At 46.2% G+C, this 13646-nt stretch overlaps 1 protein-coding gene across 1 annotated transcript in view; it reads right to left on the bottom strand.

Annotated features, from left to right (window-relative positions):
* LOC310743070 (C-type lectin domain family 1 member B-like) overlaps positions 1–13646 on the bottom strand; it is a 16439-nt gene continuing 2793 nt past the window's right edge. Inside the window, exons 3-6 of the mRNA XM_083573163.1 lie at positions 13210–13308; positions 11706–11857; positions 7573–7715; positions 1–608 (exon numbers count right to left, since the gene is read on the bottom strand). Of these exons, the coding sequence (XP_083429289.1) occupies positions 485–608; positions 7573–7715; positions 11706–11857; positions 13210–13308 (518 nt within the window). The 3' untranslated portion in view covers positions 1–484. The remainder of the gene's footprint in view (positions 609–7572; positions 7716–11705; positions 11858–13209; positions 13309–13646) is intronic.

Here is a 13646-nt window from a genome sequence, read left to right on the forward strand (position 1 = left end):
TAGTATAATACACATTTATTTTTAACATCTATTGACTTATTCTTCCAGATCACCCTCCCATCTGTCGGGATCACGGAGCGGTTTACCATAAGCACATGAGAACGGCAACGAAAACATCAACAAACCAATGGCCAAGCCGATGCACGGCTGGCCAAACAGTAAAAAGAACGGCCGCAACTGGATTTCAGCGGCAGACGGGGAGTTTGCATTTCGGCAGATCTCGCCCAGTACGCCTCCGAAGGCCGAAGCGAAAAGACAAGTCTTAATGGGCAGAGGTAGAAGCTCACTGGCAAAGGCGGATGAATTCTCCGGCCATTGCAGAGAGAGCAGCTCGTGGCCCCGGCAGAGACAGTGGCCGGAACACCAGGCCCACTCCGTGCGCCTTCGTAGGGTAAGATGCGCCCCTTTACGAGAGATGTCCGTGGATGCTGTTTTCGTGAGGGCCTCTAGAGAGTGGCGCCTGGACCCGGGATTGCTGCCTGCTTCATTCCACCGGCTTCTTGCACAGACACTGGTGCTTGCTGTTGCATTCAAAGATGTATGAATCGCCATTTCTGAAGTTGACGCAGATGTCCACCATGGCGGAGACGTGCTGCCAGCCTCCAGACCTGTTAGGGATAAGGAAGCTTAGCCTATTTTATTTTTTTATGCAGTTCCTGGGATCGGGGAAGCAGGCTGCCATAGCGAATGGGAAGAATCTGCTGCAAGCAGAGATTGTGGGAGATAACTGCAATTCGCACAGGGAGGAGCCACTACTAAAGCATCGGCTGGGTGAGGACTGCAGGGCCTGCTCCCTTCCAGGGCCTTTTCCAACTGGCCCAGGGGGCGTGGCCCAGGCCCTTTTTGGAACAAACTTTTTGGGAAGGGTGGGAAGTGTTCTGCCATTGCTTCCCTGTTCCAGGGGGTTAATGTGCTTTAAAATGTCCTCAAGCAGTCGGTGGCAATTTAAATTTAAATTTTTATTTCTTTTTTTCCTTTTTTCCTTTGTTAGGGGTGGGTGGGATGGATATTTGGTTGGGGATTAATTTTATTATAATTGTTCTGTTCTTTTTTGTTGTTGTTGTTTTATTGGTTCTGTATAGTTTGCGTTTTGTTTTTAAGGGGCGGGATCAGGGCAGCCTGGGAGTGGGGCCCCAGCCAACACGATGGCTGGGACAAGTTCCACGGGGGGGGGGGGGAAGCACTGGGACATCCGATCTCAGTGATCATGGGCAGGAGGCGGAGTTACGCTAAGACCAGACCATGTCATTACCGAGGAGGCAGGTTTAGTCGTTGTTTGAAGACTATCCCTGCCTCTGGGTCTGGCCTTGACCGGATGGATACTGGAATCAACAGGGGAAACCTACATGACCTGAAGGTGTTGCTGTGTAATGCCAGGTCAATGATGAATAAAACCACTGCCATCCACGACCTGATTGTGGATGGAGGATTTGACCTGGCATGTCTGACAGAGACCTGGTTGGAGGAAGCAGATGGGCCTGTCCTTGCCGCTGCTTGCCCACCAGGTTTCTCTTACGCACAGCAACCCAGGTCATGTGGGCGGGGAGGGGGGGTTGCAGTGATTTTTAGGAAGTCACTAGCTTGCACCAGGCGTCCTACTGGGAAGATCCAGTTTTCTGAGTGCATGTTCTGGAAGTTGGGCAATAGGGGCAGTACAGGATTCCTTTTGGTGTACCGGCCTCCCCGCTGCACCAAGGATTCCCTGTCTGAGCTGCTTCAGGTCGTGGCGGATTTTCTCCTGGAGACACCTAGTTTGGTTGTCCTAGGGGATTTTAACATCCATGCCGACACGACCTTACAAGGGGCCGCTCGGGACTTCGTGGAAAGCATGGCCTCCATGGGGCTGTCCCTGAATAAGTTTGGCCCAACTCATAGTCATGGACATGCCTTAGACCTGGTGTTCACCTCTAGTGACGTGGGTGATCTGACCCTAAGTAAAAGTGAAACAAAAGAAGTGCCATGGTCAGATCACTTCCTGGTGCAACTGGACTTCTCCGCGACCCTTCCCCTCTGCAGGGAGGTGGGACCAATTCGGATGGTCCGCCCCCGCCACTTAATGGATCCAAATGGTTTCCAGAGAGTGGTAGGGGATGCTTTATCCCATGTTGATGGCCTTTCAGCTGATTCCCTGGTGGCCCGCTGGAATGCGGAGTTAACCAGGGCTATCGACTGTCTGGCTCCGAAGCGCCCTCTCCGATTGCATGGAGCCCGGACAGCCCCGTGGTTTTCTTCGGAGCTGAGGGCGATGAAACAATCGCTGAGACGGCTAGAGCGTCGGTGGCAAAAAACTCACTCTGAATCTGACCGGACACAGGTTAGAGCTCAACTTCGAGCCTACCAAGTGGCGATAGCGACGGCGAAGAAGACTTTCTTCACCGCCTCTATTGCATCTGCAGAAAATAGTAGCAGGAGACTCTTTCAGGTGGTTCGCAATTTAACGGAACCACCTTTACCACCGGGGCCTTGTAAAGACCCCAAGATCTCCTGCAACGATTTTGCAAAGTTTTTTGCAGATAAAATCACTCATATTCGGAAGGAGCTAGACACCACCGTGGGCTGGGGCGGGAGAGTGCTAGAGCTCTGTCTGGTCAAGTTGCATGGAATCAATTTCAATCCGTTTCCCCCGAGGATGTGGACAGGCTGCTTGGACGCGTGAAACCAACCACCTGTCTCCTTGATCCTTGCCCATCCTGGCTAATAAAAGCAAGCCGGGAAGGGCTGGGCGATGGGCTCTGCGGGGTGGTGAATGCTTCCCTCTGTGAGGGAACATTCCCAGATCCGCTGAAAGAGGCGGTCATTAAACCGCTTCTTAAAAAACAATCTTTAGACCCGGCCAGTATTGCCAACTATCGCCCAGTCTCAAATCTTCCATTCTTGGGCAAGGTGATTGAGCGCGTGGTTGCTGAACAACTCCAGGCACGCCTGGAGGATGCGGACCATTTGGATCCCTTCCAATCAGGATTCAGGCCTCATCATGGGACTGAAACTGCCTTGGTTGCGCTGGTTGATGATCTCCGGCGAGCTAGGGACAAAGGTGAGAGTTGTTTCCTAGTTCTGCTGGATCTCTCAGCGGCTTTTGATACAATCGACCATAACATCCTTCTGGACCGTCTAGAGGGGCTGGGAGCTGGGGGCACTGTTATGCAGTGGTTTCGCTCCTTCCTCCTGGGCCGTGTTCAGAAAGTGGTGGGGGGGGATGAGTGCTCAGACCCCTGGGCCCTCACTTGTGGGGTGCCTCAGGGTTCCGTCCTCTCCCCCATGGTTTTTAACATCTATATGAAGCCACTGGGAGAGATCATCAGGAGGTTTGGACTGGGTGTCCATCAATATGCAGATGATACCCAGCTCTACCTCTCTTTCAAATCAGAACCAGTGAAGGCGGTGAAGGTCCTGTGTGAGTGCCTGGAGGCAGTTGGAGGATGGATGGCGGCTAATGGATTGAGGTTGAATCCTGACAAGACAGAAGTACTGTTTTTGGGGGACAGGGGGCGGGCTGGTGTGGAGGACTCCCTGGTCCTGAATAGGGTAACTGTGCCCCTGAAGGACCAGGTGCGCAGCCTGGAAGTCATTTTGGACTCACAGCTGTCCATGGAGGCGCAGGTCAATTCTGTGTCCAGGGCAGCTGTCTACCAACTTCACCTGGTACGCAGGCTGAGACCCTACCTGCCCGCAGACTGTCTCGCCAGAGTGGTGCATGCTCTGGTTATCTCCCGCTTGGACTACTGCAATGCGCTCTACGTGGGGCTACCTTTGAAGGTGACTCGGAAACTACAACTAATCCAGAATGCGGCAGCTAGACTGGTGACTGGGTGCGGCCGCCGAGACCACATAACACTGGTCTTGAAAGACCTACATTGGCTCCCAGTACGTTTCCGAGCACAATTCAAAGTGCTGGTGTTGACCTTTAAAGCCCTAAACGGCCTCGGCCCAGTATACCTGAAGGAGCGTCTCCACCCCCATCGTTCTGCCCGGATACTGAGGTCCAGCGCCGAGGGCCTTCTGGCGGTTCCCTCATTGCGAGAAGCAAAGCTACAGGGAACCAGGCAGAGGGCCTTCTTGGTAGTGGCGCCTGCCCTGTGGAACGCCCTCCCATCGGATGTCAAAGCGATAAATAACTACCTGACATTCAGAAGACATCTTAAGGCAGCCCTGTTCAGGGAAGTTTTTAATCTGTGATATTTTAGTGTATTTTTGGTTTTCTATGGAAGCCGCCCAGAGTGGCTGGGGAAACCCAGCCAGATGGGCGGGGTACAAATAATAAATAATAATAATTATTATTATTATTATTATTATTTGCTAACAGCTACCTGCCTAGTTGGGGATGGGGGTGGCGCTGTGGGTTAAACCACAGAGCCTAGGGCTTCCTGACCGGAAGGTTGCGGTTCGAATCCCTGTGAAGGGGTGAGCTCCCGTTGCTCGGTCCCTGCTCCTGCCAACCTAGCAATTTGAAAGCATGTCAAAGTGCAAGTAGATAAATAGGTACCGCTCCGGTGGGAAGGTAAACGGCGTTTCCGTGCGCTGCTCTGGTTCGCCAGAAGCGGCTTAGTCATGCTGGCCACATGACCCAGAAGCTGTACGCTGGCTCCCTCGGCCAATAAAGCGAGATGAACCCCGCAACCCCAGAGTCGGCCACGACTGGACCTAATGGTCGGGGGCCCCTTTACCTTTACCTGCCTAGTTGTGGCTTCTGCATCCGCTATTACAAGCTGGTTTTAAAAAGCTTTATTCATAACCAGAGAAACGGACCTACCAACTCTAGGTTCTCAGAGGGGAAGCGGAAATTTTAGGCTACACAACTGTCTGGCGGGTCTTGTGTTTTTTATTAGCTTATTTAAGGACACAGCCTCACGGGTGGCAAATTGCACCCAATTATGATTTTGCCTTTCACTGTTTTTCCATTATATGAGTTTTTCATCCCCTGTTTATGTCTTGGCTTTGAATATTGATGTATTGCCTCGTTTGAATGAGTTTCTTCTAAATACAGGGGTACCTCGGGTTACATACGCTTCAGGTTACAGACTCCCCTAACCCAGAAATAGTACCTTGGGTTAAGAACTTTGCTTCAGGATGAGAACAGAAATTGTGCTCTGATGGCACGGTGGCAGTGGGAGGCCCCATTAGCTAAAGTGGTGCTTCAGGTTAAGAACAGTTTCAGGTTAAGAACGGACCCCCGGAACGAATTAAGTACTTAACCCGAGGTACCACTGTATATAGTGCGTTCAGTCAAACCTCGGTTGTCAAGCGTAATCCGTTCCGGAAGACCGTTTGACTTCTGAAACGTATGACAACCGAGGCGCGGTTTCCGATTGGTTGCAATAACGTCCTGCACTAGTACGAAAAGAGTTTTAGAATTAATACAAACATTTGGTCAAGTAGCAGGTTTTAAGCTGAATAAACAGAAAACGAAAGTACTGGATAAAAACTTAACAGCTGTTGAAAGGGAGAAGTTTCAGAGTGAAACTGGTTTGACAGTAGCAAAGAAGGTGAAATACCTAGGGATTAATCTGACATCTAAGAATGTGAACTTAGTTAAAGACAATTATGAGAAATGTTGGACAGAAGTCAAGAAAGATCTAGAAATATGGTCAAATCTAAGACTTTCCTTGTTGGGCCGAATTGCTGTTATTAAGATGAATGTCTTGCCGAGAATGTTGTTTTTGTTTCAAACATTGCAGATTTTGGACAAAATGGATTGTTTCAAGAGGTGGCAAAAAGATATATCTAGATTTGTCTGGCAGGGCAAAAAGCCCAGAATAAAATTTAAGATATTAACTGATGCGAAAGAAAGAGGGGGGTTTGCCCTGCCGGACTTAAAGTTGTATTATGAATCAGCGGCCTTTTGCTGGCTGAAAAACTGGCTGCTTCTTGAGAACACAGACATTTTGGACTTGGAAGGGTTCAATAACAGATTTGGCTGGCATGCATATTTATGGTACGACAAGGTAAAAATCCATCAAGGTTTCAAAAACCATATTGTCAGGAAAGCATTATATAATGTTTGGATTCGGTATAAAGATTTGTTAGAAAACAAAACCCCTAGGTGGTTGTCACCAATGGAGGCTAAGGAAGTGAAAAAACTTAATATGGAATCCAAATGGCCGAAGTATTGGGAAATTATAGAACATGAGGAGGGAAAAGTGAAATTGCAGAGCTATGAGAAATTGAAGTCAAAAGTAAGAGATTGGCTTCATTACTATCAGATAAATGAAGTTTTCAAATTGGACAAGAAAATTGGCTTCCAGGTGGAGAGGTCAAAATTAGAAACAGAGCTATTGGAACCCAATACTAAGAATCTGTCAAGAATGTATAACTTGCTGTTGAAATGGAATACACAGGATGAGACGGTTAAATCAGCTATGATTAAATGGGCACAAGACATTGGTCATAACATTATGTTTGCTGACTGGGAACAGTTATGGACCACCGGTATAAAGTTCACGGCATGTAATGCCTTAAGAGAGAACATTATGAAAATGATATATAGGTGGTACATGACCCCAGTCAAGCTGGCAAAAATTTACCATACGCCCAATAACAAATGTTGGAAATGTAAGGAAACTGAAGGTACCTTTTACCACCTTTGGTGGACGTGCCCTAGGATTAAGGTCTTCTGGGAAATGATTTATAATGAAATGAAAAAGGTGCTTAAATCCACTTTCGTGAAGAAACCAGAAGCTTTTCTCCTGGGCATGGTAGGTCAATTGGTGTCAAGGAAAGATAGGACGTTTTTTATGTATGCTACAACAGCAGCAAGAGTACTCTTAGCAAAGTATTGGAAGACACAAGAACTACCCACACTGGAAGAATGGCAGACCAAGGTGATTGACTACATGGGACTGGCGGAGATGACTGGCAGAATCCGCGACCAAGGGAGAGAGACGGTGGAAGAAGATTGGAAGAAATTTAAAGTTTATCTCAAGAACTGTTGCAAAATTAATGAGTGCTAAAATGTTTTGGGTCAGGTAAAACAGAATTGCGGGGACAAATAATTGGATATGAGAAAAAGGACTTAAAGGGGGAAAAAGTGTTATAAGTTGATATTGGGGCTTGCTGGAAAAATTTAAAACAGGGATGCAGAAAGGGGAGGTATGAGGAAGTCGATGAAAGAAGATTTAAGAAAAAATGTGAAGAAATTATACATGTTTATATGTTTGTTTGTTTTTGTATTGTTTTGTATTGTCTATTATTATGTGTTAAAAAACCAATAAAAAAATTATATATATAAAAAAAAAACGTCCTGCACTTGAGTGGAAGCTGCGTCGGATGTTCGGGTTTCGAAAAAGGTTCGGAAACCGGAGCATTTACTTCTGCGTTTCTGGCGTTCGGGAACCAAAACATTCGAAAATGGAGCCGTTCGAGAACTGAGGTTTGACTGTACTGTTGTAAGAAATCCCCAGAGAGACCCTTGGCCAATGCAGCTACTCCCTGTGCTCAAAGGACTTGCGTAGATCTCCGAGAGCCCTCACAACAGGACACAGTCTTTTCATCATTATTAAGTCAATATTATATGTAGGCAAAACCATTATACATCAAACACCCTTGCTTCTCATGCAGAAAAAGGAGGAGACTCACATCCTGATGTGGAGATTTGCCCCGTCGGCCCACTTCCAGATTCTCTCGGACGTGTTGTACATCAGGCCGATCCAGTAGCTTCCACCTCGTAGCCGGTCGTTGTGCATCATGAACCAGTCCACCGTCTCCGACAGCAGGAATTCCTGTGGGAGAAGGAACCCCCAAGGCCCATCATGCGGGGCGCATCATGCAGGGCTGCCAGAATTTTGCAGGGAGCACACAGAGGCGTCTTACCCATAGAGGCTAGCATTGCAGAAGTTTGGACTAGAAGACCTTTGAGGTCCCTTCCAACTTGACAGTTCCATGTTTTTAAGAAATTGCAAGCACAATATATGAGGACCCAATGTGCAATGAGCCCGAAAAGAGTGTCAGGGTTGCGTGTGAGAACTGCACACCTATCGGGGAGGTTTATGCAATTTCTGCCCTAGGCACACGCCCCTACGTTTCCGAGCACAATTCCAAGTGTTGGTGGTGACCTTTAAACCCCTAAATGGCCTCGATCCAGTATACCTGAAGGAGCGTCTCCACCCCCATCATTCTGCCCGGACACTGAGGTCCAGCACCGAGGGCCTTCTGGCAGTTCCCTCACTGCGAGAAGCCAAGTTACAGGTAACCAGACAGAGGGCCTTCTCGGTAGTGGCACCCTCCCTGTGGAACGCCCTCCCGTCAGATGTCAAAGAGAACAACAACTACCAAACTTTTAGAAGACATCTGAAGGCAGCCCTGTTCAGGGAAGCTTTTAGTGTTTGATGCATTACTGTATTTTAATATTTGGTTGGAAGCCGCCCAGAGTGGCTGGGAAGGCCCAGCCAGATGGGCGGGGGTGTAAATAATAAATTATTATTATTATATTATTATTACACCCTACCCCGTGCCAGAGCAGGAACCCCGCACCCCCAACTCCAAAGAGCTTTCACCATTTCTCTGGTGGACATGCCCAAGGATTAAGGCATTCTGGGAGATGATCTATAATGAAATGAAGAAGGTATTTAAATATACCTTCCTGAAGAAACCAGAGGCCTTGCTTCTGGGCATGGTGGGCTAATTGGTGCCAAAGAAAGACAGAACGTTTTTTATGTATGCCACAACAGCAGCAAGAATACTTATTGCAAAGTACTGGAAGACGCAAGACCTACCCACCAGGGAAGAATGGCAGATGAAACTGATGGACTACATGGAAATGGCGGAAATGACTGGTAGAATCCGAGACCAGGGAGAAGAGTCGATGGAAGAAGATTGGAAAAAATTTAAAGTATACTTAAAAAAACACTGTAAAATTAATGAATGCTAGAAAGATGCTGGAATGGATTTACATGGTCTTAGCAGAAAGGTTATAAAGAATTAAGTAAAAATGGACTGTTAATGGGTTAAAGTGTAAAATTCAAGGTTAAATTGTGTTAAGATAAATTAAGGAACAAAATTTGAGAAAGAGGGAAAGGACTTGCTGGAACAATTATGAAATAGAATACAAAAAGGACTTCCGGGTTAGCGCCATCGGCAATGAAGAAGAAGAAGAGTTTGGATTTGATATCCCGCCTTTCACTCCCCTTCAGGAGTCTCAAAGCGGCTAACATTCTCCTTTCCCTTCCTCCCCCACAACAAACACTCTGTGAGGTGAGTGGGGCTGAGAGACTTCAAAGAAGTGTGACTGGCCCAAGGTCACCCAGCAGCTGCATGTGGAGGAGCGGAGACACGAACCCGGTTCCCCGGATTACGAGCCCACCGCTCTTAACCACTACACCACACTGGCTCCACAATGGCGGAATTCCTTTGATCCAGAGGAACCCGCTCCGCGAAAATCGGGTCTTGCCGCCGCGACGAAGGCAGAGACCCTTTAAAAATCCCAGGCGGAGGAAGCCTGGGAACGTGGGATTCGGCTGACATCAGGAGCGCCCCCCCTACATGCAAGGAAACCCCTTTTCGGGGATCCGAAGCGACGTGGGGTGAGCGGCGCGGTGTTTTGAATCGACCACTATTTTTATGGAGTGAAGCCGCACAGCCGTTGCCGGAGAGCGCTGACTTTTTCCTGTGGACAATTGGACTCTAAACAAGTACCCGTGAGTAGAACGGAAAATTGGGCTAAGAAACATTTTAATTTGGCACTCAAGCGGGAAGGTTCTAAACAGGAAGTCCGCCTTCCGCTTTTGTAAATAGCCTGAAGCAAAAACTGTGCAAGCTAAAGTCTGGAAAGTTGTACATAAAGGTTTAAAATTCCTCCTGTTTTAACCATCTAAACCCCTCTTGGAAGCAGGAGTAAAGAGGGGGAATTTTGACTGTTCAAGCCTGCAGGAGAGAGAGTAAAGAAAGATAATTTCCACCGTCTCAAACCTGGGAATGGGGTGTCAGAGACAGAGATTTTTAGTGAAGTTCATTGACTGTGAATGGAACATTTTTTGACAGATAGTTAAGAAGAGAAACAAATTGATTCCAATGTTGCCTTTTGCATTTAAAAGAAACAAAAAATCCGAAAAATGAAAGTAATTTTCTTTTGTTGGACCTGCTTTCAAAAGATGGATACAAATAGAAATTGTCTCCTCTAGAGGGAGCTTGTTAAATTGTTGCTGGAGTCGATCTGGGGACCTTACAGCTGTGGAGATTAGGATCGTGGGACCAGACTGTGACCTTGAATAAAAATGTGTTTGGAAGAAGTTTTGGTGCTTGCCTTTTGCAAGACAAGCGCTTTGTTGGAGCAGATGCATGAGAAGATGGATTTGATGACTGTTGCCGTCAAAAACTTTGGACAAACAGTGAATATTTATACAGAAACCATCCAGGAGCCAACCCAGGAACCTGTTTTGATAGAGCAAGTGCAAACACAGAAGATAATGGAGGAGACGGCTGTTGAACCTCAAGTAATACTAATGGAGAGGCCCGAGGCCCTACAGGAGCATAAGCCGTTGTTGTTGAAGGCTGAATTTGGAATGGGCCAGGGAGAGTCTGGAGTTGTGGGGGCCCTTAAGTTTGGAGGGGCTTTGAAACATGCCTTTAAATATTTTTTGGACTACACTGTTGACTGTGGGGAATGGGCCGATCTGCTGAGGAGAGACGGAGACATTTTTGAGTTGGAATATCCCCGAGACCTACTCCTCAATGAGAAAGGAAAGAAATTAAGAAAGAGATCAACAAAAGACAAGGTAAAGTGCAAGTGCAAACAAGAAGAAGATCTGCAGAAGGGACATGGAAAAGACTTAAGAGCCTTGGACATAAGATTACCAGGTTGATGGACTAGATGGAATGGACAGTAAGGACTGACATAACCCGAGACCAGGAAGAAGAGACGCTGGAGGAAGATTGGAAGAAAATTATTAAAAATTTATTTTGGGAATTAGTGTAAAATTAATGAGTATTAGGAAAAATGTTGGAATGAAAATATTTGGCTTTAGTAGAAATGATATAAGGAATTATGTACAAACAAATATTAAGTTTTAAGCTTTAAGGTATTTTATGGTAAGACAAGGTTAAAATAAATTAAGGTAAACTGAATGACAGAATATAGTGAAAGATGGAAAGGATTTGCTGAGTTAATTAATAGGTTAGACTGTTAAGACAAATTATTCAATAAATATTGAGAAAGATGGAAAGAATTTGCTGAAATAACTAACTAAACTAGAATACAAAAAGGGAGGTGTGAGGAGGTCGATGAAACAAGTAAATGAAAGATAAAGATATGGAATGTTGGATGTGTGTTTTTATTGTTATTGTTGTATTGGCTTTTATGTTTTTTTTCCTCCTTTTTATGTATTGTTATGTATGTTTTGTTAAATTTTTTCTTGTTGTTTTCTTCTTTTTTCTTTCTCTGTAATTTTTGAAATTTCTAATAAATATCATTAAAAAAAATAGAATACAAAAAGGGAGGCGTGAGGAAGTCAAGGAAATAAGTAAATGAAAGATAATGATATGGAAATACTGGATGTTAATGTTTTTTTTTCTTTTTAAATGTTATTGTTTTGTTGTATTGTTTTTGGGGTTTTTCTTTTTTTCTTTTCTTTTTCTTTTTTCGCTTTAGTGTTGTATTTTTTTTTATTTTTGAAGTAGTGTAATCTTTTTTATTATTACTGTCTGTTTTTCTTTTTTTGTAATTGTTAAACTTTAATAAATATCTGATTAAAAAAAAAAAGGCAAAGAGCTTTCACCATTTCTCCTTCGGTGCTCCCGATCAAGAGGCCGCTTTTGAGGGACTTGCAGTGGCTCAAGCAGTCTCTCCAGGACATGGGTTCGGTGGTATGCAGGTAGCAGTTGTCTCCCCATTGCATCCAGTGCCGTTTGCAGGACTTGCACGTCAGGGCTGTGGAGATAAAGGATGGGGGGGAGGGAGGTATTTAAGAGGTATTTGGTTAAGAAAGCCCAACAGAGGCTCCATCTCCTCAGAGTGTTGCGGAAGAAGGATGTCAATCAACATTTGATGATCTCCTTCTACTGGTCAACAATAGAAAGTGTCCTTTCATACTGCATCATGGTGTGGTACGCTGGTTTGACATCAACTGATAGGAAGTGCCTACAGAGGGTGGTGGATACAGAACAAGATATTATGGGCTGTCCCGTGAATCCGCTGGAAGACATCACGGAAGAACGTTGCCTCAGGAGAGTAAGGAAAATTCTCAGGGATGATTCACACCCTGACCGGCACATTCTTGATCTCCTGCCCTCAGGCAGAAGATATAGAATATAAAAACACGCTGATTCCTGGACCATCCGTGGGCCGGATTGAGTAGGCGATTGGGCCGGATCTGGTGCCCGGGCCTTAGTTTGCCTACCCTTGAGCTATAGCGTATAAGCTAAACTGGGCATGAGCATCGTGCCTCCCCACTTAAGCTGGGCAGAAATCTTCCTGGTCCTTGGGAAAGAGGTGCCAGGCTTTAATACTTCAGTGCTCTAATTTTCCGGGAACATTTAGGGAACTAGCCCCGTACCCGTAGTCCCCTGACCGTACGCCACTGCATTATTGTCAAATTATTTTTTCCCTTTGCAGAGCACAAGTGATGTGGCATTCTTGCAGGGCGACATCAATTCTCCCTGGAGCAAGCTGGGCTGGGCTGGGCCTCGGATATCCCCAGAAGAGTCAGGAAAACCAGCGCCAGGAGGGTCGGCAAAGTCTGGCTCCTTCACAGCCTGGCTGGGGAATTCAGAGGCTGGTGGCACAGATCCAGACCCAGGGACTCCTCATAAATGCACCTGTTATGTACTGAGCTGAATAGGATCCAAAATACAGCAGTCTGCTTGGTCTTAGAACAATAGGATTCAGAATGCAGCAGTCTGATTGGTCCACAGGAGCCACCCAATCCAGCTCCAGGTGGAAGTGAATCCGCAACCTGATTGGCCTACAGGAGAATCCTGGAATTAGCCAATCACGTGGGGCCCATTGTGTAAATAATGTATATAAAGCAGACATTCTGGGGGAACTTCCATTCCTCACTACTATGAGCTGAATAAAGAGAATGAAATCCACACTCAACTCTGAGTATATTTCAGCACCAGAGCTTTGTCAACGAGAAGCAAGGGCCACTTATTTGCCAGAGACTAATTGGTTTTGCCATTTTACCCATTCCCACCCGTTTCCCTATTGCATCTCTCCTGCAATAACGATTGCTGCTATTGCTTTAATAAACAGGTGAAGAAAATATCGAGAGCTCTTCTCACTTCTGCCTTCCGCTTGCTGCTGAACGGCCATCTTCAGTCTCTTCTCTGAACGCTGCAGCAGTTGAGATTCGGCAATAATTTCTGTCGCCACGTGGGTGTCTGAAATGAAAACGTATTTCTCTCTGTGTGTGTTTTTTAAAAATAATAATAATGTTAACGGAGAAATCTGAGGGCTCCCTTGGACAAAAAACAAGGACACCAGCCAGGAATACCAGAGCAAAACAGCAGCCAGTAGGCTTGGTCTTGATTTAAGTCTGTCGCGACAGGACTCCCACCTGCCACCAGGTGGAACAAGATGGAAGCCCCAAACAAAAGAGCCCCCAAACTTTTATTAGCTGTTAATCCCCATGTTACACCCCCCCAAACTACATCACTCATACATCATGGTTACATCATGAAAGGGGAGGTCTGGTGGCAGTAATCTGAGCATCCTGGAA

The sequence above is a fragment of the Podarcis filfolensis genome (assembly GCF_964270895.1).
Source record: "Podarcis filfolensis genome assembly, chromosome: 10".
Classification (NCBI taxonomy): domain Eukaryota; kingdom Metazoa; phylum Chordata; class Lepidosauria; order Squamata; family Lacertidae; genus Podarcis; species Podarcis filfolensis.